Source organism: Clupea harengus, chromosome 15, assembly GCF_900700415.2.
Source record: "Clupea harengus chromosome 15, Ch_v2.0.2, whole genome shotgun sequence".
NCBI lineage: Eukaryota > Metazoa > Chordata > Actinopteri > Clupeiformes > Clupeidae > Clupea > Clupea harengus.
Genome location: NC_045166.1, coordinates 4384564 through 4412124, shown reverse-complemented (window position 1 = coordinate 4412124; position 27561 = coordinate 4384564). Strand labels below are relative to the sequence as shown.

General features: G+C 40.8%; 1 protein-coding gene across 1 annotated transcript in view; it reads right to left on the bottom strand.

Annotated features, from left to right (window-relative positions):
- The window catches only part of adgrg6 (adhesion G protein-coupled receptor G6), a 68184-nt gene extending 45844 nt beyond the window's left edge, over nt 1–22340 (bottom strand). Inside the window, exons 1-3 of the mRNA XM_031581634.1 lie at nt 22137–22340; nt 16590–16934; nt 3792–4412 (exon numbers count right to left, since the gene is read on the bottom strand). Of these exons, the coding sequence (XP_031437494.1) occupies nt 3792–4412; nt 16590–16934; nt 22137–22260 (1090 nt within the window). The 5' untranslated portion in view covers nt 22261–22340. The remainder of the gene's footprint in view (nt 1–3791; nt 4413–16589; nt 16935–22136) is intronic.
- Between the last annotated feature and the right edge of the window lie 5221 nt (nt 22341–27561).

The window sequence follows — 27561 nt, the reverse complement described above, 5'->3', positions numbered from 1 at the left end:
GCACTACAGGGACTGGGCTGTTGGACTTCAACAACATTGGACAACTACCACCAGCATGAGAGAGTTCAGTCTGACCAGCACTGGACAGGTCGGCTGTATTAGATTCTCTAATTCTATTAGATATTAGATATTCTATTACATTCTCTAATTCTTGATTAGATATTAGATTCTCAGTATCAGCACTGGATCATTTTTTGACCGTTATACATCCACAATCCACACACTAAATAACACACTCTTTCAATAAACCACAGAATTAAGTGGCATCTCTGCTCTGCTCCACATGTTTGGTTAAATGTGTATTACAGTGATGAAAAGCTTGTCAGCTAGTAGAAGTGAAATAGGCCCTTTCAAAAATAAACTTTTCCAAAACTATTGATTTTAGAAATGCAAAGATAGTGGGATGACATTGGGATGACTTAGTGTTTACATTTTTAAGGCTGTAAATGGTCTAGCTCCAGCCTACATTTCCTATCCCCTGACCCATTATGCTCCGTCAAGGGCTTTAAACAGATGGGTTTTTACTGGTTTTACCCAGGTCTAGTTTGAAATCAGTGGGTGATTGAGCTGAATGTTAGGGTTTGGGTGGACAATTGTCTCACAGCATTGAGAGAATTGCAGTTGTGTGGTTGGGGGCATTTGATGGGAAATGTTCCATTGTTGTAGCTCTACTGTGTGGGACCTTCATCTCAGGGAAAGACCCCCAAGGTTCACTATCAAAATCACCTGTCATCCCACTATCTTTGCATTTCTAAAATCAATAGTTTTGGAAAAGTTTATTTTTGAAAGGGCCTATTTTACTTATACTAGCTGACAAGCTTTTCATCACTGTAAAACACATTTAAACATCTTAATCTTAAAATCCATCCTGAACCTCCCTGGGAGCCAATGTAGTGCAGCTTAAACAGGTGTGATGTGTTGAAACCTCCAAGTTAAAAGTCTAGCTGCCCCATTTTGGACCACTTCTAATTTATGAAGTGATGCCTGGATAATTCCTGAGTATATAATTCTGGAAGATATAAAATCAATGACCACATTCTCACAATCTTTTGTGGAGAGGAAATTCCTTACTTTAACAATTATTCTCAGATGGTAAAATTAAGCACTAACAACAGAATCCATCTGTCTGTCGAATCAACATAACAGTGCTTTCTGAATATCAGGCCAAGGCACAATCGATTTTGAACTTTGTGGAACTCAGGGGTGCAACATTTGTATTGACCATTTTTGTATAGCTGAGGCTGATGTAGGTAATATAAATAACGCGAGAGGCATCTTAACTGATGCATTACACACTAGCATAATGTATTGGCATCTTAACTGATGCATTTCACACTAGCATAATGTATTGGCATCTTAACTGATGCATTACACACTAGCATAATGTATTGTCAATATTCATGGGCTTAGATTTGCCTCATTTCACTCAAGTGGCATAGACTAGTTGAAGAAGTGATGCTAACTGTATGAGTTGTGAGAATAGAATACAGGGAGTTCTGGAGTCATCTACTGCCTCCAGACTGAAGCACGACAGTGACTGATTGGCCATGCATTAGTGAGTGAATGAGTCAGTCCTTTCAGAGGCTGAAACTGAGCTGTGCGTGGTTAATATGGTGGCCAAATGTTACAATGATACATTCTAGTAAGGACTTTATACCTTAACATAAGGTTTTCTACCAATGTATTTCATTATGTAATAGATTGCAATTACTTTTGTAAGCCATTCTGTCTTTCTACAAGGCTAATGGCAGACTAAAGAGAAATGTGTTACAGACACAGGTAGCTTAATTAAACAGGCACAGCAAATGATTTTTAGCAATTTCCTAATTTATGATTACAGGGCAGCCAACACTCAGCCTAAAAAAGTAAATGTTGCAGAAATTATAACAAGATGAAACTGCAATATCACAGCTTAATTACAGCTAATACATTACATGTATAATGTATAATTATCTACAATTAATATGCAGTATGTTTATACATAAACAATATGACACAAGTGAGAGTGGGATTGGTAAAGGATATCCTCAAGCTTGTGATTCTCTCATAGGTACAAGCCAACCCCATGAACACAAGTGTCATACTGCTTTTAGACCAAGTTCTACCACCGACTAATTCTGTTTGATGACACCAGATTGTTTTCTTTCGTCTATTTAAATGCTGTCTATTCATTCTCTGCCCCAAATATAGTAAGGCTATTAAACAGAAAGGCTATTTTTATAATTTACTGTGTAATACATGTTCATTTGTACATTTGTGGACTCCATTTACTCCCTGTCCGCACTCAAATGTAAAGTTTATAAAATTGCTGCCAGCCATTCTGTTCTCTTGCTTTGAAACGAATGGAATGTTGATGTCCTAATTGAATGATTCAAGGACATAACACACAGAGTGATTACCAGTGGTGAAGAGTCTGAGTGAGGTTGTTCCAGGATATCCTCACTCAAGGAATGCATCTTATCCAATCAGAAATTAATAAATCATTCAACGGGATCTAACTACTGTATAAGGATTGTTATAATTCCTCATGAATGCATAATAAGATGTTATGAATGCATTCATAATACATTATAAATATGGACCCATAATTTACAAATGTTAAATGTGATGTCTCGGACATATTTCAACTTTTCAGATCTGACACTGTTTTGTGCTCTTTAAAACCATGCTGTGCATCACTGCCTTAATGCACGTCCTGTTTCACAGTGCCCCCGATAGGCACCTATATTGGCACAGACTCAACCATTGACCAATGAACAGAAGTTGGGGACATTTTGTGCAGTTAATCAAGAACATGAGTTGCTTTAAAGTGCTTGAAAAAGCTCCTCATATGTTACCAATGGTAACCAACCTCACAAACACTTACACTAATGAAACTTTAGGTTGAAACACGGCAACCTTCTGCCTAAACTGACAGTAGTACTGTAAATTAAGACGTGAAACTAAAAACGGCAAACTCGTTCCTCTATATGCCTTCCTCTATAATGTAAATACTAAAAATGTGTTGAATCAGAGTGAGGTAAGTTTGTATGTGAACAACAGTGAGGTTTTAATCTATACTAATGTTAGAAATAAAAGACATTTCAGGACTAAATGTAATCATGCAACAATCGGTTAGTCAGCATTTAGTATATTTATTCCATCTGAATTCACCAAGAGCCACTCAGATGACTCCATTTCTTTCACACATACCTGCAGATGTGTGATGAACACATGCATAGATTTCCCCCTTTTTTGTTGTGTTTTTAAGGTTTATCAGATTTATATATCTCAGCTGTGCTGGTTGCCTTCAACCTCATCCTGCATTATTATCAGTCTTATCAGTTTAATACTGTGCAAACAGGGCAAGCTGTTACATTTTTGCCATGATTTGTAAATTAAATAGCCACCTTCAGATTACTTGACCTCTGTTAATAAAATGAGGGGTCTTCATTGGAAGAGTCTTGGCAGAATTTTACTTTGTGGATGTATGTTTAAAAATATCAACTTGGTATGTCAGCATACACATAAAAAGGTAAAGGTAAAGGAAAAAGCTTGGATATTTAGCAGCCACTTTTATCCAAAGTGACGTACAGACAACCTGCAGCGAGGAATGAAACCTGCGTATAGTAAGAAAAATCACAAAACACTGTTTTGTACTATAAAGCTCTTAATATTGTTAACCCCAAAGAGCTTAATTACCTAATTAACATGTTAACCATAACTAGGGAAATGAACATGCCTCTTAACAATAAAATGACAATGACAAAAACCTATACAGTTTAATAGTAGTAACAGTAAAATATACTTACTGCAGCTCAGACTGCTATCGGTCTGTGCAAAGGAGGAGGGAATATCCCAGAAGTTGTTATCCCAGTCGACTAGGTCTCCCACGGAATCACAGGTTATGGAGGACAGTTCCAAAAGGGTCATGGCATTTCTCCAAAGTCGGAAATTGTAGATAAAACCATCAAAACTCCCAATGTCATCTTCATCATCATCATCATCACCACTGTCTCCTGCTCCTAACTGAAGATTTTCAAATTTGACGCCTTTGTTGAGGTCAGCACAGACCTTGGTTCTGTAGTTGCCATCAAACTGTAAGGCCAACTCTCTTGTATGCGTTGACCATGTGAGGCACAGGGGCTTCATGGTTGAGGTGAAATTAGCACTGCTTATTATGCTGTCTATCGAGCACTCTTTAGTATCTATGATCAGTGCCATCCCATTAGCGGTCTTCCCGAAAGCTATGTCATATCCCTTTGCACTGTTAACAGAGAAAATGATTTCATTGTCCCTCTGGGCAGACCGAGCTATCTCAAAGCATATAGTGAACTGGTTGAGATTGGGCATGGAAATTCCACCAGATACTTTCACAATGTCTCTGGTGCTCCTTGGCAATGTCACTTTCTGATTCCGCAGTGACACGGCAACTACAGTGGAAAACAAACAAGAGTGCATGTTCAGTATAATGAGAACAAACAAGAGGGCATGTTCAGTATAATGAGAACAAACAAGAGGGCATGTTCAGTATAATGAGAACAACTATTCCACAGTAAACAAAATTCAACTAGTCAGTCCTAACTGTTAACAAAAGATAATCAATCAATGCATATCAAACATTTTTGTATGTTTATACAAAAGATAAAGTACATGTCCTTTCTTTTTCACCCAAGAGACATACCTGAGGGGGAACCATAGGTGACTGGTAACCTATTCATTATTTAATGAATATCAAGGATCCTCAGTAATGAGCCAATTTGGTAACATGCATTATTTCAATAGTAGAAGCAACTAGGGCCCAGCTGGCCAAACTAGGATCCAGAGGTAAAAGAAACTAAGGTACAATTTGATCCCCAAGTTCAACAATTACAAAATGTACCACAGAGTCAGCCAAGAGTGTCATGAAATTATAAAATGAATTTCAATATTTCATCTTTACACAACAGTTAGTTCTGGTCAAACATCATTCATTTCTGACTGGACAAGAGACATTCCAGTGGGGATACCCCCACTCACACACAGTGTTCATGGTTTGTGATTGGTATATTCAATGTTCCTCCATCATGGAGGAATAAAACAGTACACCCATATCCAGAATATCGCCTCAGCAGAAATCTTATCACCAGAATTCAACAACCTGTCTGGGAAATATCCACTTAGTTTTCACTGCCAAACTAGGAACCACTGTAGGTCATAATGTAATTGAATCCAGAAAGTGCCATAGCACCTTGTGACTGTTTTTCAGAAACTGAGCTTATTATGCTTGTATAACTAAAATCCCCATTCACCAAGTCAGCAAACATAACTATACATAATTCATCAAAATTAAAGACATATAAAATTCCCAATATTAATACAATTACAGACAGTAGCATGTTGTACTGTGAAGGAGTGTTCTTACGGATCCCGGGTACAGCATACTGTTGTTGTATCCTGCCACCCTTGCTATCCTTGTATAACTAAAATGTGCATGTCAGCCAACCAAAACTAACATAACTAACTTACATAAACAAAATTCCCATACACCAAGCCGGGCAGCCTCTCCCGCTCTCCTTCTATATCATATTATGCTAATACTGACACTGTTACAGATAAAGTGGCCATAATACCTACTGTTAATTGTAAAAAAAAGTCTGTGCTAGTATTTACCTGCAATGTAAATAATTGCCACCATCAACATAGTTTTCTGTTCCATTACTATACTTACCCTTGTAATAGTAACCTCACGAAAACAGTGTCTACCCACTAAGCTGTTCTACAATACTTGAGTGCTCTCTTCCCACCTTTGGTTTCAATGGTGCCAACAGTGCACATCTTGGGCTGTGGACAATGTGAAACATGTATTGTTCTTTCTCACATCTGGGAGAGTTGTGGAGAACAGTGTGGAGAAGCCCCAAAGAGGTTTACCACCCGGACTGTTGGGTGTCCATATCTCAAAACCACAGTGCCAAAGAGGTTTACCACCCGGACTGTTGGGTGTCCATATCTCAAAACCACAGTGCCAAAGAGGTTTACCACCCGGACTGTTGGGTGTCCATATCTCAAAACCACAGTGCCAAAGCCGGTGAAGCCGTGCAAAAAAATGGGTAGAGTAATCAAACTTAAGAAGAACAATAGCGTGATTGCTCCAATACACAGCATTGCAAACCACTGTGAAGTGATACTGCACAATTAACATAGTGGACCTTTAATGTAAAAACTGTTACATAGTAGAGCTTTCATTTAAACCCCAGCATGAATGCACGTAAACCTTCTTTTGCTGCTGTCCGCAACAGTAATTGTCAACAATTACGGTACTCAGCTTTCTAAAGAAATGTAGCCTATATGACATGGTTGCCAAGGTTGCACAGGTGTTAGGATAGGCTATGCCATCCTAAAGTGAAGCTCGAGCTGCTTGAAACTGACACATAACCTTGACATATGAGAGTTGGATCTGTCTATGCAAACTGTACATTTCAGTTAGGAAAACCATTCTGTCCCTCTAATAAGGTAATGTTGCAAACGTAAATGGCATAAAAAAGCAATTGACCTCTTTAAAGTAGGAACTGTTGGAGAATGAACAAATAAAATAAGACATTGTAAAATATGTGCAGAGAGGTAAAACGGATTGATAATGCAAAGTTTGGCTACTACATGACTTTCGAATTTGCTTTCGAAATTGGAACGCAAAGACAGTCAGAAGCAGGAGGCCGTCAACATTATAGTGGAACTAGCTTGGGAGGCCGTCAACATTATAGTAGAACTAGCTTGGGAGGCGAGCGGGCTGGTGGTGTCCATGGTTACTTGGCAGCATGGTAACAACGCAGACTTCATAGAAAAACTAATGGCATAACGATTCTAGCCTAAATTAAGTCATCAAAGTACAGTGTGGGTCCATCTCCACCTTTCTAGTGTACTGTGGGTCAGAACTCTGAACAATTCATAATATTCGTAAGCATTCGTACATTTAAAAGTCATTCTCTGTGTGTTTACAAATAACATAATCAGATTCAATAATTTGCATGCAGTAACCATACACATACAGGTACTAGTGGGGGGGGGGGGGGGGGTCCTGAGATGGTCAGCCACGAGGCTCTGTGAGATTCATATGGAATGATCCCTAAAGGTTGCTACTATTCCCCCACAGTGGTGTGAGATTCATATGGAATGATCCCTAAAGGTTGCTACTATTCCCTCACAGTGGTGTGAGATTCATATGGAATGATCCCTAAAGGCTGCTACTATTCCCCCACAGTGGTGTGAGATCACATTGAAAATAAATTGCGATCCTTTGTTCATTGGCGTCAACTATGGGGTCATACAGACGAAGTCTAGTTTGCCTGAACCCGGAGAGAACCGTCTCCGGATAGCCCTATCGTGCAGACGAATGCACTGTATCCGCACACTGTATCCGCACTCCCTCGAATCGGGGGTCCAAAGTGAGTAAACTCGAAATCCGGTCGCGGGTTGGTGTTCGTATGCACGCTATCCGCAAACCTAATCGGATTGCCCAACGTGATCGCATCATTAGACCAGCCAGAACAACGGACACAACCGGCAACATTTAATAACTGAATGGGTTGCCATGGCGCAGTGAGTGTGGCAGCCAGTTATAACAGCTCTCCAGTTTAAAAAAAAAAGTCTTCCTATTACCTTGCTGCTTTTCCACGTGAATTTCCCTAACGGGATTAATACAAATTATATGAATGTGTCATACCTCGACCGGCCAGGAGATGCCGCCAGAACCCACAAGCCCCTGAGTTCCGGCCTAGGAAACCCCATGCCAGGTGATCAGAGGAATCACCTGGTCCTCCTTTCAGGCGGCTGTCTTAAGCCCCTTGTTTCTGAGCTTCGTTGCTCAGTCATGAGATTTCTAACCGAGGGACAGTCAACTCTGTATGCTCACCTGCTCCTAGCAGGAACTTGCTCCTGTGATTATTGATCCTTGTTTGCCGCAGCTCACGGTCTGTTGGACTTTATATTGTTTCTGTGATTTTTGGATACTTTGTGGACTTTTTGAGTTTGTTACCTAAAGATGGCGTTTTGTGTTATTTATTTGGAAGGACATCTTTTGTTTACCGTGTGCCATTGAATCCGTTGTTGTTTCTGGAATAAACCCTCTGTGAGTCCTCCAAACCTTGTCTCCTGCAGTTGTGCTTCACAAGATCCTAACAGCATGACTGAGCCACAAGTAAGCGCAGCGGAGACAGAGGACGTGCACACAATCCTGAGCAGAATGGGTATGGCTATGGAGAGGCGCGTTCACACCCTGGGGCAGTTCCTGCACCAGCTGAATAGCTCCGTCCCGACCACCTCTCAGGCGGGGCCCAGGAGTGATACAACACCTCAGCCGTCAACCCCTGCAACACCACCAGTCGTTTCCAGCCCTCGTTCTGGCACCCGCTTCCCACTACCCAAGCAGTTTGAGGGAGACCCGGAGGTCTGCCGGGGCTTTTTGACCCAATGTGCCTTGGGTTTCCGACTACAGCCAGACAGCTTCCCCACAGAGGAGTCCAAGGTGGCTTACATCACCACCTTGCTATCTGGAAGAGCCCTGGAATGGGCCACGGCAGTTTGGGAGAGGGATCTACCCATCTGTCACGACGCCGCAGCATTCATGACCGAGGTCCAGACCATCTTTGGGCGCCCCACCAGTCGTCGTGAGTCAGCCAAACATCTCCTCCAACTCAAGCAAGGCAGGCGGTCGGTGGCAGACTATGCCATAGCGTTTCGTACCCTGGCTACACAATCTGGCTGGGAAGGGGACTGCCTGATGACTACATTCTATCACGGTCTCCATGAAGATCTGAAAGATGACCTGGTCAACCGGGAGTGGGGACACAGCCTTGAAGAGTTGATGAAACTTACATCTGACCTGGACCGAAGATCTCGTGAACGTAGACGGGAACGCACTACTAACGTCCAGTTCTCCTTAGCACCCCCCAGGAAACAGCCTCCCAGTCAGCTCCCTTACAAGGAAGTGGAGGAACCCGTGCAGCTTGGGCGAGCACGAATCTCACTTGACGAGAGGGAACGACGGAGGCGTGAGAACTGCTGCCTGTACTGTGGGGTGACCGGCCACTTCAGGGATAGATGCCCAGAACTCTTGGGAAAAGACAAACGCTCGCTAGGACAGAGGGGACCACTAGTGAGCGGGGCGGCTAGGTCCTCTCAACCATCGTCACGGCTGCAGCTTTCGGTCACACTGGAGTGGGAAGGTGACTCCAAGACTTCTCTCCCTGCATTGGTGGACTCCGGGGCAGAGGAGAACCTCATGGACCTCACTCTGGCTAAAAGACTCAATATTCCTTATGTGGTGAGTCCCTCCACTTACACTGTCCAGGCTCTAGATGGACGATCCTTAGGGTCAGGACTAATTGAGTTTGTCACTAAGCCTTTGAAGATGCAGGTGGGGGTCAAACATGTGGAATGGTGTAGATTCTTTTTAATTGACTCCCCAAGAGAGCCTTTGGTACTGGGGTATCCCTGGCTAAAAACACACTCCCCCCAGTTTAATTGGAGAAGGGGTGTTTTAGTAGCTTGGGGACCAGAGTGTGAAGGGACCTGCTCCGGCGAACTGCCCAGAGGACACGGCGTGCACAGGACCATGGTCCAGGGGTCGCCAAAGCTTTCTCAAGTAGTTCCCGAGGTGGACCTAGCATCGTTGCCTCAGCAGTACCATGACCTGAGAGAAGTGTTCTCTAAGTCCAAGGCTAGTACTCTTCCTCCACACAGACCATACGATATGGCTGTTGACCTCCTGCCTGGCATGATGCCCCCACGGGGTAGGCTGTACCCGCTGTCCGTACCTGAGACCAGAGCAATGGAGGAATACATTCAGGAGGCTCTTGGTAATGGGTTAATCACAACATCCACATCTCCTGCTTCAGCAGGTTTTTTCTTTGTGCCCAAGAAGGATGGGGGCCTACGCCCGTGCATTGATTACAGAGGCTTGAACAAGGTAACGGTCAAGAACAAATACCCTCTTCCCTTGATGTCCACGGCGTTTGACCTACTCAGGGGGGAAAAGGTTTTTTCCAAGCTGGACCTGCGTAACGCTTACCATCTAGTGCGCATCAGAAGCGGTGATGAGTGGAAGACTGCTTTTAGTACTCCTAGTGGCCACTACGAGTACCAAGTCATGCCCTTTGGTTTGTCTAACTGCCCTTCTGTGTTCCAGGCTCTGGTGAATGACGTGCTGCGGGAGATGATTAACCGGTGTGTATTTGTCTATCTAGACGACATCCTCGTCTTCTCCAAAGACCTTGAGTCTCATGTCCAGCAGGTCCGGCGGGTACTCAACCTTCTTTGGGAGAACAAGCTTTTTGTGAAGTTGGAGAAGTGCCAGTTTCATGTGTCTAACACGTTTTTTTTAGGCTTTCACATCTCACCCCAGGGCGTGTCTATGGATCCTGGAAAGGTGCAGGCTGTTGTTAAATGGCCAGAGCCCACGTCTCTGAAACAAGTACAACGCTTTCTTGGTTTCGCTAATTTTTACAGACGGTTTATCTGTAACTTCAGTTCTGTTGCAGCTCCCATTACTGCACTCACCCGTGGCCAAACATCCAGGATAAGATGGACAGCAGAAACCCAGGCAGCTTTTGAGGCCCTGAAGAAACGGTTCACCACTGCGCCTATCCTACGGCACCCCGACCCTGCTCTTCCCTTCATGGTGGAGGTGGATGCCTCCAACACAGGGGTTGGTGCCATACTCTCCCAGAGGTCATCCCAAGATGGTAAGGTCCATCCGTGTGCCTTCTACTCGCGGAAGCTGACGCCTACTGAACAAAGGTATGATGTCGGGGACAGAGAGTTGCTAGCCATTAAGCTTGCATTGGAGGAGTGGAGGCACTGGCTAGAGGGGGCCACTCACCAGTTCCAAGTACTCACTGACCATAAGAACCTACAATACTTGAAGGAGGCTAAGAGACTAAACCCCCGCCAGGCCCGGTGGGCCCTGTTTTTTAACCGTTTCGATTACATCCTCACCTACAGGCCGGGTTCTAAGAACACGAAGGCGGATGCCCTTTCCCGTCAGTACGATGCCTCCGAGCAGGATGCTCCACCCGAGAACATTATTCCACCATACCGAGTGATAGGGCAAGTACGACTGGCCTTGGAAGACTCCATCCTTCAGGCTCAGCAGGTGGAACCGGATCCAGGAGGTGGCCCATCCGGTTGCCTGTTTGTCCCGACAACATTACGGGCTGATGTGCTTAGGTGGGGTCATGATGAGCACCTAGTTGGGCACCCCGGAACACGTCGGACGTTGGAGTTCATCCGTCGTCGGTTTTGGTGGCCCAACATGAATAAGCAGGTGTTCGCTTACGTCCAAGCCTGTGCTGTGTGTGCCACACAAAAGTCTTCTCACCAAGCTCCCGCAGGGCTGCTTCGCCCCCTCCCTATCCCCAGTCGCCCTTGGTCCCACATCTCGATGGACTTTGTTTCAGGGCTACCACCGTCCGAAGGTAACACTGTCATTTTAGTAATTGTAGACCGTTTTTCTAAGGCTGCTCATTTTGTCCCTCTTCCCAAGCTACCCACAGCCAAAGAGACCGCCGAGGTCATCCTGAAAGAGGTGGTTCGGTACCATGGAGTGCCGGCCGATGTGGTGTCCGATCGGGGTCCACAGTTCAGTTCAAGGTACTGGAAAGCGTTCTGGTCCCTATTTAAGACCTCTGTCAGTCTCTCTTCAGGGTTTCACCCCCAGTCAAATGGGCAGACTGAAAGGGTTAACCAGGAGCTGGAGAAGTACCTGCGCTGTGTGGTCTCCAAAACCCCCAAGACCTGGAGTCGCATGCTCATCTGGGCAGAGATTGCACATAACCAGCTGGTCAACACCTCTACGGGTATGTGTCCGTTCGAGGTGCAGTTTGGATTCTTGCCACCATTCTTCCCCTCTGAGCAACCCAAGGTGAACGTCCCCTCTGCTGAAGCTGCTATTGCTAGGTGCAGAAGAACCTGGAAGCGAGCTGGTACAGCCCTGAAGCGTGCCTCCGCATGCTCTCAGCGTCAGGCCAACTGCAAGAGGAGAGCTACCCCATCATTCCGCGTGGACCAGAAGGTGTGGTTGTCCACACGGGATATCCCTCTGCGTGTGGAGTCCAAGAAATTCAAGCCACGCTTCATCGGGCCCTTTAGGATTGTGAGGCGGATAAATCCAGTGGCGTATCAGCTTGCCTTACCAAGGTCGCTTCAGGTGAGCCCAGTTTTTCATGTCTATTTACTGAAGCCTGTTCTAACCTCCCCTTTGTCTCCTCCAGCCCCCCCACCTCCACCTTCTCGTTTTGTGGCAGGCGGTCCAGTGTTCACAGTTAAAGAACTCCTGGACTCTCGGCGAGTGGGCCGGGGAACACAGTACCTGGTTGATTGGGAGGGGTATGGTCCGGAGGAACGCTGCTGGATACCAGCGCGCCACATCATTGACAAGTCCCTCATCCGCGACTTCCGAAGAGACCAGCCTGGTGTCGCAGGACCGTCCGGTGACGGTCGTAAGGAGGGAGGTACTGTCATACCTCGACCGGCCAGGAGATGCCGCCAGAACCCACAAGCCCCTGAGTTCTGGCCTAGGAAACCCCATGCCAGGTGATCAGAGGAATCACCTGGTCCTCGTTTCAGGCGGCTGTCTTAAGCCCCTTGTTTCTGAGCTTCGTTGCTCAGTCATGAGATTTCTAAACGAGGGACAGTCAACTCTGTATGCTCACCTGCTCCTAGCAGGAACTTGCTCCTGTGATTATTGATCCTTGTTTGCCGCAGCTCACGGTCTGTTGGACTTTATATTGTTTCTGTGATTTTTGGATACTTTGTGGACTTTTTGAGTTTGTTACCTAAAGATGGCGTTTTGTGTTATTTATTTGGAAGGACATCTTTTGTTTACCGTGTGCCATTGAATCCGTTGTTGTTTCTGGAATAAACCCTCTGTGAGTCCTCCAAACCTTGTCTCCTGCAGTTGTGCTTCACAAGATCCTAACAGAATGATGAATGATATGAAGTGATACCATTAAATCCTATTGCATTTGTTTGATGTTCTCCCTCAAAATTAAGAATCATCTTGCTATAAACTGCACTATTGGATATTAAACGTCTCTTCTGGTAAGTGTTACCAGATTGTCAAAAACATTGGATACACACTAAAACTATGCATCAACACCTGAAGTGTAAACATAGCTTTAGTGGCTAAGCCCTCCTCATTGCACCTTTCCATCCTTTATCTTGGAGAAATGGCTCTAATTCTAAAACAGTCACTCATTTCATCCAAGCCATCTGGGGCCACATATGCTTCTGTCATTATTTGACAGTGTTCATTCTAGTCTGTGTATATGACTCCACTCATGGCCTACTCCCTCTCACGCCATTTCTTTGTCCTCAACTTCCATCTGACACAAAGGTGGTCTTTATAGCTCTAGGCTCCCACCACAGGTCACTTACCAGAAGGACTGGAGAAAGACAAACAGCAGTCATTGTCAACAACAGAGCCAATAGCTCACACACGGCCTCTAAACCACAACGCCCAAGAAGTTTTCCTGGTCCAAAACCCAGACTAGCAAATCCACATTAGCAAAATTACAAAGCTGTCTCTAACAATAGTTCATGTCAATAATGGGCAAAACATTCTTATTTTATGATATCTGACAACAAACTTAATGGGAACTTAAACTTAAAGAAAACATTTGGGAACATGCCAGCAGCACTACCTTTACTAATAAGAAGGAGGCTCAGAGTGGAGGGTCAACATGAGCGTACACAGTCCTATGATAGAGAACGTGGGGAGATATAATGGTTGTAAAGAAAGACCAAATGTGTTGTTCACCAAGAGGCCCTCCAGATGTGTGCCAATGGCTACAGCTATGCAGTTCACTCTGAGGGAACCCTTGGAACCATCCCAGAACACACTTCTCAATACTAAGCTGTTAAACCCCGTTGGAATGACCTCCAGTCTCACACATGCTTCTCCTATGGGGGATATCTGCTGTCTTTACAGCAACAAAAAAAAATATTTCTAATATGAGATAATCAGCAGCCCATCCCTCAACACATACAGCCTCAGTGCACATGGGGACCAGGATCAAACCTGACCCACAGTCATTCCCAATCCCATTCATTTTCTATCTCTCTCTACTGTCCTGTCTGAATAATAAATAATACACTTTTAAAATTACTGTCAGCACTTATTATTTTAGATATAAGTGAAACATTTGATAATGAATCTTTTAAGTAGACTAGGAAAAATGTGCCAGTCTCTCTGGGCCTGTTTTAAACTAGATTAATTTGTCTTACCTCAAGAAAGGAATTGACTCAAAACTAAGTTGACTTTTCTGCTTGATCTCCTCAGGAATAAGAACAAAATTAGACCCTTTACCTCTCTGCATTTTCCAAATTGACTACTGCAATGCAGGCCTACCAGTGACTGAAAGACTACAGATACTTCAAAACACAGCAGCTAGAAAACATGACCATATTATACCTATCTTGGTATCTGTACTGTGTCTTGTTCAGACATTTTTATTTTAGCACAGCATAGAGTAGCACCTTGATATATCACTGAGTGCCTGGGGGAATAGAGTAGCACCTTGATATATCACTGAGTGCCTGGGGGAATAGAGTTAACTCTTGATATATCACTGAGTGCCTGGGGGAATAGAGTAGCACCTTGATATATCACTGAGTGCCTGGGGGAATAGATTCTGCACTGTTCTTTGAGGTGCTTTGACTCCAGTAATGGTGGAACACATTACCAATTGAAGTCTAGTATGAGGGACTATGCTGGTTGTTGTTACATATTTAGCTTTACTTTAGATATTTTATTTCATTTTACTTATCTATTGTATCTTTCATCTATTCATTTTTTTTATATCTATTCATATTCATTCATTTAATTTGCAGTACATCTTATCTGCCGTCTGTTCCCATATCTCTACCATACTGAAAGTATTTTACTCTATGATTTTATAAAATTTTATGTTTTGCTCTTGTGCCTCTTTCACTTTTTATTATTTATATAAATAAAGATAAAATTAAGATTGCTATTATTATTATTACTATTATTATTATGTCTCATTCAATGCTGATACAGTAAATAAACTGATGACACTACATAACCTGTGATGATATTGGTTCTTCATGACAACATCTATATAATATAAATATCTGGAATCAGATGAAGGAAGTAAATGCATCTTTGCGTCTTTCAGAATGGCAATGCTAATTTATGTATGATCAAAGTTATTTGTATGTGAAGAATATTCGTGGTTTTCATAGATTTTCAACTCATATGAATTCTTCTCCCATAAGAATGCGTCACATTCACGCCACCTTCATTAAAGTAACACTATGGAGTTTATGGAGCCGCCAGGTAGGGGGCTACTTTCTGCTGGACTATTCAGTAACTTATATGCTGTCTTGCTTTGTCTTGTGTTGCACTTGCTTGATGTTTGACTGTGTTAGGAAAGTTGTTGGCAAGCTAGCCAACATAGATATCACAATAACATTACAAAGAAGCCGACACGAGAGCACTTATCACTAGCATCAATGTCCAAGTGTGTTATAACAAGCTTGCTAACATCGCTAACGAGATATTTTGCTAGCAGTTAAACTTAGCGAAACCTGTTGAAATTTGCTTACTTTGTTTATGACAAACTAGCGAGTCAACAACTTTCCTAACACAGTCAAACATCAAGCAAGTGCAACACAAGACAAAGCAAGACAGCAAATAAGTAACTGAATAGTCCAGCAGAAAGTAGTCCCCTACCTGGCGGCTCCAGAAACTCCATAGTGTTACTTTAAGACACAAATGGTCAGCAAGACCTGATGAAATTCACAACTTTTCATACATAGGTAGACCCCATGCCTATCCTGCCCCAAATCCTTGAACCAGACCCAAGACACACCCATTGTGCTAAGTTGTATATTCTACCTTACTATAACTAAAATGTAACTTGCATGCCTAGTGTGTCGTGTTGAAGAAAGAACATCGTAGAGACACCAACCACTACGTGTGGTGAGAGATAGGAGCAAGGAGCATTGAGGAGACATCGCAACCTTTGAAGACAAGGCCAACAAAAAGAGAAATTACACTATGGACCATATCTTTCTCCTTACCCTATCCATCAGACTGGCATTCCACTGAGTTCTTTACTAAAATCACGCAATTGCAAATAATGTCAGAGCTCAAATAGAGGTCTGTTATATTATAGTATAACAGTGGTGTTTTCACGGGAAATCTATCGGAACACGCCGATCTTCCATTTAGCATTTCCACCCAGCCCCAATGATATCTTTCATATGTAATTATATGCCTGGTAGCTTACTGCAATTCGCATGCCTTTCTGTAATTACAACACACACTTCAAATAGGAAATTACAATTGACCTCAATACACTGAAACATCAAAATGTTTCCAGTACTGTGACAATTGAACATGGTCTCTCTTATATTTAAACATGTTGCCATATAGTGAAATCTGCTATGATAGCTTGCATGCTGTTTCATGCAAGCTATCATAGTTTTCAAATGAGAAAAGAGATTTAAACAAAGAATACATTAAATCATATATTGCAAAACATTTTTTTAAAATAATGAAGTACATGCATGATACTGAAAACATATTTGCAACTTTCTTGCAGACATACCTTGTTTGTAATTGATACTGAATCCCTTTTTTTGGACACTAAAGTCTGAGATAAAGGACACCTCCATAACATTCCCACTTGAGTTAAGCGTCAGTCCATTGGCTGTCAGGCCACAAAACTTGACATCATTGGTTCCTGTATTCACGATAACCTTGTCATAGATACACCCCAGAGCCTCTTCAACCTCAAAGTCAACAAAGTTAACCTGCACAATAAATCCAGCGGGGGCCCGTAAGGTCCACTTGCAATTCTGACTGGAGGGGTAGTCAGAGGGGTAGCATGGGGATGTGAAGCCGCCCTGGGAATTGGTGAGCACCAGATTGCAGTTCCCTTGACAACTCATCACTGCCGAACCAAAACAAGGATATGTCAAAAACCAACTTGATCAAGAGAGGAATTAGGACCACAGCAGACAGAGCAAGGGATAGGAGAACAAGCCAAGGAGTTGCAGAGACAGTGGGAGTGGACTAGTGGACAGCCAGCGGCGAGTTGTAAGTTAGACAGAAAAAAGGTGCAAGGAATAGACTTGATACAGTTAGCTGGAACAAGGACTTAGTTTCCTATTTGCATCTCTAGACCATTTAGGTTTGCCACACAACAGAATATGGGCAAACAGTAGCTGCCAGATTTTTTTTACCCTCACCCTTTTTCTACCCTAATCAAATAAATAAATTCTCATATTGTGGAAAGCATGGTGTTCAAAGGTTTGGTATAATCCAGAATTATAAATGTATTATATTTTTATAAATTGATACTTTTGTTCATCAAGGTGGCATTATAATTGGTTATTCACACAAAACCATATTCCAGCAACCATTACCTTAAAGTGTCAATTATCTTAATTCAGCCTTAATTAATCACATTTAAGTGCTAATATAATAGCTCACCTAATAACCAGTATATTTTATCCAGTAAAACAGGTAAATTGTCTTTCTTTAGGCTGCAGGGACTATCCTGCTTAAAAAACATTCTAATGAAATTATAATGGTTTTAGTGGACATTGTAATGGCCTGTCTCTATTGATAATGTGTTCATACTAAATGGATAAAATTAACATTTTCAATAAAAACAGAAATTGATAAAATAAATGTTTACACATGGTAACATACACTGGATATTTGTCTCTGTATTGTTTAACATGTGTATATATAATGTTAAACATTAGTTGAACTTTATTTGAGCAATAGAATGTTCAAAAAAGATAATTTAAATTGTTACTATTTGTATAACATCAGTTGAGTGAATAGTTCAAATTCAGTTAAATTATTCTGAGAATATGTAGGTATGTTCATGATTCATCACATATACTCTACTCTACTGTATATAATCTGTTAAACATCTACAGACAAAAGTGAATTGTTGAATCTCACCTAATAAGTTGTTGAAATACTTTGTTAACCCTCTGTACACCTACGACTACCCAAATAAAGTGTTACCAGACCTTTTCCCACTGACAATAAATATTGCCATGCGTTGTATAAATGACCCAGCTGTTTTTTTTTATTCAGCAAAATTACTTAACATGTATATTGAAATGTGGAGTAGTGTATTACTCTAGAATGTACATTACAATGTATTACTAGGTTTGTCCACCTCTCTCTCCTCTCCCTTCACCGTACCCAAAAAGTTTGTCCAAGGTGGTGGAGGCTGAATGCTACATGTAGCATGAAAATATGATTGAAAGATATCTAGGCTACCATTAGTGTCTCCATCAACATCAATTGATATTTTATATGTTAACTTAGTCCCTGACCGCACCTTGCTTTGCCTAGCTTTTTTTGCTACAGTGACTCAATAGCGCCCCTTGAGATAAAAAGTGATATTATCAGAGAGGCCTGCTGTACCACCAGGCCACCATGACTAGCTGTACCGTTTCCCCATTATGGCTTTTGGCCGTGGAGTGCCATGTTGCGCTGCGCTATTTTGCATTTCCATTAGAAGTTCAACTGCGCCAAACTGCTCCACGCCGTGCTATAAAATGGTCCTTCTCCTGAGGGCCAAACTGTGTCCAAGTGCACTGAATATGTTAAATCTTTTGTGATCATCTAGCAACAAGACGAAATGTAGCACCAATAAATCAGTATTGTTGCTGTTGTTGCCGAACTTCAGTAATCTATGACAAGTTTTTTAACATATAGAAGGTCGACGGGATTTTCATAAAAAAATTATGCAAAACTGCAAAATAATTTTGACTAGTCAAAATTGCAATTACATGTAATTAATACAGATATTGAAGTGAAATCTATTAAATGTTAAAACCGCTTACCATAGTGTTTCTGTGTTTTTGAATATCAAGATACGTATGAAGCAGATTCGGTTAAAAAAGTTCTGATCTGGTTAATAAGATCCTGATCTTGAAAGATTGAATAATATACTGTACATAACAATCATAGTAAATGGCAAACTGCCCATTAACATTTCTACCACAGTGAGTGTGTTTAGGCAGACGTTGAATTAAAGGAATAAACATATTCCGTTATTGTGACAAGTGGTATAAACTCAATAAATTCCATGGTTAAATAACTTTATTATTTATTGCTATTAAACTGGCAAACTTACTTTAGCCCACATAGAATTATACAGAATAGCTAACGTTAATGTTAGCAAGCATTCAAGCTTAGCAATAATGGAATCAAATTTAACCAAGCTACCTCCAAATAAAAGCTTACTAGCCTACTGATCTCTAGAAAGTACAGGTTGAATATTGGGACACTTGGCGGCCTTTATCCCTTACAACCTTACACCCCTTACACAGATGATGGAAGCTCAATATGTGCCCATGGTACAAACTGTTCAAGGGAAAGGAAATTAATTGACTGGTTTCAACAGTAATACAGTCAAGCTTTGTAAAGTTTTTCTAATGATTTGCTTAGTTCAATCATGACAACTAGACAGTCATGGACAAGCTTTGCCATTTTTTCAAAAAAAGCCAGCAAACCGGCAGAGAGGGAGATTAACAAGCCTTGGAAAAGTGAAAGGCCAAAATTTGAATACTTTGAGCAGATGAACGTGCTGTGGGTTTGTCCAATTGTGACTGCCAGTGAGGATGGTGACTGGCCATATTGGTAAGTAGCTGTAGTAACCTCTTAGCCAGCCAGCTAACATTAGCTTGTCAAATACTCTGACGCTAGCTAGTGCTCATAGAAAAATGACTCCAGTACCAAGGTAAATTATTGTCACCTACTGACCATTTCTTATGCTGTGGGTGAAATTGCAATACAAAATATAAATATACTGGAAGTACTATTAATACAAGCAACTTTTATAAACAATAAAACAATAGTGTAATCCTTCACACAGACTGTGTATAGCTCTATTGATTTGTGAAATCAATATACACATCAACAATCACATATCTGTGCCACACTTTTGTTTATGAACACTTAATTGGTTATTTTATTTAACAGCAGATTTTTTTAACAGTTCCCTTAGATGAGGTGGTTGAAGAGATGGTACATGAAGATGACCATGATGTAGACGATGAAGGTGAATAAGCTGTGCAATGGCACCAAATATCCGACATAATACATATATCAGTTAATTAACCGAATTGATCATGTAAACATTGTGAATTGGTCTGGTTAATTCTTTAAAGAGGAAAGAGGATGTTTTCTTGTTTTCTGTTGCATGTTATCTAATTACATTACATTATGTTTTTCTTTACATTGAAGCAGCTTAAACCATTGATGAGGAGGACTGTTAAAACCTTCACACCCACATTAAACTGTTCATATCACAGTTAAACACTGCAGAAATGACAAGCAGTGCATATATGGCCCATCAGTTTCATTCACTAATGGTGAAAGTTTGAAATGCTTGCGTAGCATCATATTGCACATTCTGTGTTGCATTGATAGGTTGGAAGTCGTCCTTGGCAGTTTTTTGACAGAAAGGGAATGTACACACAGATTTAGGTTTGAATTCACACTTGATTGTCTTGTCTTGTCTTCTGTATGCAGCCAGTAGGCATGCAGTCATTTAAAGCCTGATATACTCAGACACAAACCACACAAACTCACTCATTAGAAACAACCAACATGTTCCTGTTTGTGATTTCAACCAACATGTTCCTGTTTATGATCTCAACCAACATGTTCCTGTTTATGATCTCAACACACATGTCCTATGAGACCAATTTCATGACAGCATAACTAACTCTCAATCTAATGACTTAACTGGAGTGTTTGTGTAGTCAGGTAGAATAACTCAGTGACTATAGTGTACAGTGAGGTAGAAATGAAGCAACTATGTTCCTGAATGTTTCAGTTTTTTTTCTTCTCCGTAACATTTTATTTCTACTCCGTAACATTTCAATCGTACTGCTTTTTGCGGAGGAATACATTCAACTTCCTCACACTAAGTAGAACACAGCCAGTGCAACAGCATTCAGTCTGGCTCCAGAAATCTGTTTTTGTATATTTTCTTAACCGTATTTTGCTCTTTGAAACGCTCCTCTAAGATCATCTAAGGTTTGCGGTTAAGCACTGTGAACACAACCTTCAATAGAATGAAATGAATTTGCTCTCAGCACTGATAAGTCAGAATGGGGAAGGAGGAAAGAGCAGAACAAAAGCTTGCACTTATGTTAACATCCTAAAGAAGATTAATGTGTTGACTTGTGTGACACATTCACTGTATGGGAAAGAGGGTTGTGAGCATTCCATGTCAACAATAATCCATGTCTCATGTATTCACATCTACGCAGATGGACAATGATCCATGTCTCATGTATTCACATCTACGCAGATGGACAATGATCCATGTCTCATGTATTCACATCTACGCAGATGGACAATGATCCATGTCTCATGTATTCACATCTACGCAGATGGACAATTATCCATGCCTCATGTATTTACATCTACGCAGATGGACAATGATCCATGTCTCATGTATTCACATCTACGCAGATGTAGGGATATGCTTTTCTACACGAGTGGATGCAAGTACCATCCCCTATATCTGTCTGTAATCTGCTCACAGCTCATACCTGTCTACCATGACCCAAATGTCTGGAGAGTGAAAAAAAAATTGTACTTTTGGAATGGAAAGAGAAATTAAACCATTACTTTAAAAAAAGAAACACTAGGTTGCCTATTGACAAATAATATCTGGTCCAGGGGCAGATATATGGTGAACATACAGGACCATTATCACATGTTCAGATGTCCTCTCCAATTTCAATTTTTTCTTTTTTAGATTTTGCTACTGTCCATTAATTGTTCTAATAAAACAATTTTGTGATCAAAATTATGGATGCCATCCTCCCAGAAATATAACAATACTTAATGTGCAACTTTGTTAGTGGAATGAAAAGAGCTGCTTGCATTAGGTAGAGAGCGTGTTCATGTTAATTCCATTAGAGATCTGAGACAGTAAAGCTTGCAGAAGCATGTTAGGTGACATAAAAGACAAAGGCAAAGCAATAGCAATGAGATGAATGCAGTGTGGAATCAAAATCAAGAACATTCAGTTCATTATGCCTGGCAGGCAGCTATGTATGATCTGATATTAAATAACATGTAGAAGGAAAACTGTTCTCTGCACCTGATTGATGGAGGTATATCAACTGCAGGGCGACTGGGAGCAAGAGCTGGACCTTCCATCTCCACCACCTACCAGTGATTTCTAGCAGCCTGAAACATAAATGATGCAGACATTGAAATGTCATAATAATACAGAAACATTGTAGAATGTATGGAGTTCAATCAGAGAGTCTTTGAGGGTTAATGAGTAAAGATCAGCACCCTCTGGTGGAGTCTGACGTGCGTCAGGAGTTTAAAACGTAGTTATTTTTAACGGGGCAACGCCAGAGTTAAGAACTTAGTTCTAAAAATATATCAACCCAAGAGTCAACGATTGAAAAAATAAAAGATATGATAAACAAACTTCAGAGGTGATTCAAAGGGATTTAAAATGTAGAAATACATTAAAAGATGAAATGCAAAGTACAGGATGACAGACTGTCAGCACCATTCAGAATGAGCTGTAGCTGATAGACCACATAAGACTGTTCTTTTAGTCTGCCCTACTTATATTATGGCTGCTGGAGGAGCAACTGCTAGACAATTGCAAGAAGAAGTGTCACATGCTTTCCCGCGTTTTCAAATCAGACTTTTTTAAACTATGAAAATCAAATGAAAACATGTTAAAAATATAAATTGTTTAAAACTTGCACATTCATTCATTCAATCATTATATATATATATATTTTATTTTTTGAATAGCCCAAATAATATTATTATTTAATTATCTTTCTTTTCCTACTAACTTGAGTTCTCCTGTGCTGCTTTCAACAAACTTGTCAAAGACAGCATTAAATATAAAAGTATAAAGGAGCATTATCAGCAACCGATCATACAGCCAGCAAATCTGACATCATGGTTGCATCATTCAGATTCAGATGGTCCACAACCATGTTAGGGAATTGCTTGGGGAGATACAATGACATGTCTCCCTGTGTCTGAATGGGTGGAGTTAGAATGATGTATGAATCTGTTTTTTTTTCTCTCATTCAGTCAGCAGAGACAGTAAAGCCAAAGAATATATCACACCATCCTTTTTTAAACAGAACAGATTTATGATTTTTATTATATCCCTGCTCCAAATCAAGTAGACTATAGTTACATTGTACCAGTTGATGTTTATGGACAGCAAATCATGAAGCATCAAGCATTTTCTTTAGCCTGGCTCCTATAACTGGCCTCTGGTAAAGGCATTTCAATGGCAATGGCTAAGTACTATCGACTCCAAGCCTTCTGATCATTATTTCTATTGTGCAAACCCGTGTATTCCAGTCTTATAACTAACTAAGATTTTGGTGACCTAAGATCACTGTTAGACCAACAGCAATGCATTTCTACCCAGCAGCAGTAATCCTTAATTGCCCCTCTCACTAAGAATGTGCCCCAGGGTTCGGTCCTTAGTCCTCTCCTCTTATTTATCTGCTACCTCTTTGGAAGAGCGATCATGTTCTCACTCTCTATTACTACTCAGACAACACACCGATTTAAAGCTCCAGCCATAAAGGCTTTATTCATTTTGCGTCTCTGACATCAAGAAGTGAATTCATGAGGGCTTAATGTCCTAATACTCAACACAGGCCAAACGGACCATCACACTCTCAATAACATTGCTCACTCTATCCTAACCACTAAAGATAGAGAAACTCTATGCATTCATCACTTCCTGCTTTGACTACTCCAATGTCCTTTTCACAGGCCTTACAGCTAAATCTTGTATATTCAAAATTCTGCAGCAGTTTTCATGCACACAAAACTCTACCACCCTCTATAAAGTCCACTGCCCTCTGCTCCCTGAGCTTGTCATCGCTACCTCTATATGCACCTACACAGATCCCTGGACCCTGTGACACTTCTTGTGCTTCATTTCCAGATGTCCTCAATGAAAGGTGGGGCATTTAGTTCAGCTGCTCCATAACTATTGGGTGCTCTCCCTGATCCCTCAGTGGCCTTTGCTCCATATATAGTCCTTCAAAATCCATCTAGTATCTCATAGCTTTCAAATCATCTGGAATTTTGTAGTTGTTAGTGTTAGCATTTTTAGCTGATTCCACAGAAAAAACATCCCTCTGGAAAAATGAACGGGTTTTTGCAAAATCTATGAAAATAAGGTGTGAGCAAAAAAACGCCAGTAGAAAACCATTTTGTGAGTTAAAATGTAGGCCTAGTTATCAGGCTGTCTTTTGTAACTAGTCTGTTGTCTTGTCTCGGAAAAATGAAGATTTTTTGCTACCAATGTGCTTAAGCAGAAAAAAGAAGGACTAAATTGTGTCGCTTGCTTCAAGTAGCACGTGGGACTCTAAAGTGATATCCATGGTTACAGACAACTATTAAACTCACAGCCTGCGGTTCCTTATTAAACTTAACGTTACAGCTCTAGTGCCTAGAACATCAGATTTTTTTCTTTGCGACAAATTGCAGCTATCAAATCCTTAGGTAATCAGTGCATTTATTTAAGTCAACTGCTGTTGTGAGAACACTAGTGATGCCTGACCTATAAAGCTAGTTATGGTTAACTTCTGCTCACCTTGTGAAATTGGTGATGCATTATCTAAGTGACTTGCTTTGTAGTCTGTTATATAACAGACATATTGTAGAGATACAATGGGTCTTAAGTCCATATGGAGACAAACACATGCATTTTTCAGAACTGAATGTGGGGTCAGTCATTTAACTACCACTGTCGATTGTCGATAAAAAAAAAAAAAAACGATTCATTCTATCATTGGATTTTTTTTTTTTACAAAGCAGAATGTATAACTGCCTCACAAGCATAAGCAGCACAGTTGTGACTGAATAGATTGTAACTAAGATTTTAACTATGAATTTGTATATTTACTTGATTTTTAGTTTAATGCCAGAAGATAAACCTTAGTTGTTTTTTCACTACAGGAGACCTGGACAAATAAAAGATGAAGTGTGCTGTTTGTTTCAGAACCTCAGCTGTGTGCCCTACCCTTTTCACAAGTTTTTCCACTTAGGGGGAGTAAATGATGTCTAAAACTAGCAAGCTAACTAGCTAAACCTTCCTTGAAAACACCAAGCACAGCACAGCACAGCCGCCACATGGTCTAGCTATATAAGGTTCCTTTCCCAAACTACAAAACTTCATAATAAATACCCTAGGTGGTTAAGTAGGAACAACAGGTGTGTAGGCCTTCCATTCAAATTCATTTAAGGATGTTATCATCAAAAACATACTTTGAAACTTTTTATTTTTTTTAAACCTGTAAAAATGGACACATTACATATTGTCACATTAAGTTAAAAAAATCTAGAGCTACACCACTGAATGCAGAGGTATAACTTAGTTTGACAGCAGTTTGAGTTCCAACACTGGCGTTTAGACTTAATCATTCTAGGAGTGTACCTCTTAGGCTACAGTGTGTAGTGAGCAGATCACATGTAAAGAGACTGGCAGGTAGGAATGCCAGTGTCATTAGAATTTTCCTAACTGGTGAATATGGACCACCGTAGTTGCTGATAAAACAGTCCAGGAGAATCCCAGACTTATGTCTGTTATAATTATGTGTCACTACAGGAGACCTGGTAAGCAGGGCACACGAAAATAATTGGGATGGGATGCAAGTCCATGTCTTCAGAAGTTTCCTGATTGGTCAATACAGTTACACCAGGTTGCAATTTTAGTTGCTGATAATGTTCTTCAGGGAGGCCCAACAGTTACAATTATTTTCACAACAGAAGAACTGGGTAAACAGGACTATATAAAGCAATTTTCAGATGTGTTGTTTGCTTCAGACCCTTGGTGAGAGCCCCACCCTTTTCACTCATTTATTTTAAGTAAAAACAACTAAAGGTACACCACTGAATGCAGATATGTGACTGTTTGCATTTATGGTGACTCACACAATTCACTAAGGGCTTAAATTCATTACATCACTGTCTTCACAGCTACAAAAATAAACAAAGATAAAATAACCTGGTTTGCATAAAATTATGTTTCTACGTCATATGTTCACTCATTGAAAAGGCTTACTGACATTCCACTTTAAAAATGTACTGGTAACGATACAAATCCAACGACCGCATTCAAATAGTCATTGTGTTATCTACTTTATTCACTGCAACAAATCAGATAACATGAAAGGTTGCCTTTTCCTCATAAATATCCAAATACTACTTCAGTTCTACATTTATGAATTTCTCCATAACAACGTTTTATTGATCAAGAAAAGCAGTTAAATTCTGTTACACTGAAATACTTTTAAATAAATATGCCATCAACTAATGTTCTCCAACAGAGCCAAACCTTTCATGTAATTTCAAAACACAAAAAACCGTGCTACTGTATCTGTGGCAAAACTCTGGGCTAGGTAGCCTGTCCTGAGAGACTTTTAGCCTAAGTTATAAAATGTCACTCTACATTGAACTTTCTCATGTTTAATGAAAGCAATGATAGCATTTTTACTTCTAGGCACTTATGGAAGGCAACGGAAGACTATATAGAACATAATGTTTGAACTTACATCGTGCGTCACTGAGGCTCCCTCGTATGTAGAAACATCTCGACCGGTTATCCAAGTATTTATCAAATTTCAGAGCTGTTAGTTGCCTACAACCTGCCGATGCTTCACTACAGCGCAGTAAATATTCAGTGATAACAGTTCTTAAGAAAGTTTTGAACAACTGTAGTCGCCTCTGCCTCTATGTGCAACAAGCCAATTGTAACTGAGGAACTCGATGCAAGTGTTCAAGTCAGGGCTCCAGATCTTGCGCCCCACCCTGTCTCCAAACCCTTGGGAGTATGAAAGTGACCTTAACATAGTGAAATGTTGAATAATTTCACGCATAGCACGCATGATTTCGCGTTTAAAAACGTGTCTAGTTTATAGTTACATCTTGCCTTTTCAATACAAAACAAGTAAGGGCAGATAAAGAACATGTCTTTTAACAGTGAACATTCTAAACCGAGTAGCTGCCACCGTTGTCGAGCATCAACCTTTATTTAACGTTTAAGCCATGCCATTAAACATTGTTTTACATTTTGATAGTTCCCTTTCCAAGACAAAATTTCTACCTACGAAAGTGTTTATCGGTTGAGTTTAATGGTGCCAGATGTTTCTCGCTATTAAACCAGGCAAATGTTTGTCTTCGAGTGAATATTTTGACGGCAGCTATTTTGATGCTTCATTTGCTGGGGAGTATTCCTTGGATTACAATTAGTATTTGTTATGATCTCAGCACAAGGGATATGGGTTTCCTGCTAATCTTCATTACTTCTGCAAAATGTACATTAATTTATTCATGACAATTATCTCTTTTAACAACTGACATCAGAAGAGGTTTCTTTTGGCAAGCACATATGAGTCAGTATTACACAAACAGGAAAATCCCATTTGATTTAAATTTGCATGGCCTCTACAGTCATGGGCATGACAGAAGGAAAGGATTCAGGCAAATATAGATGGCCACCCTGATTGTACATTGAT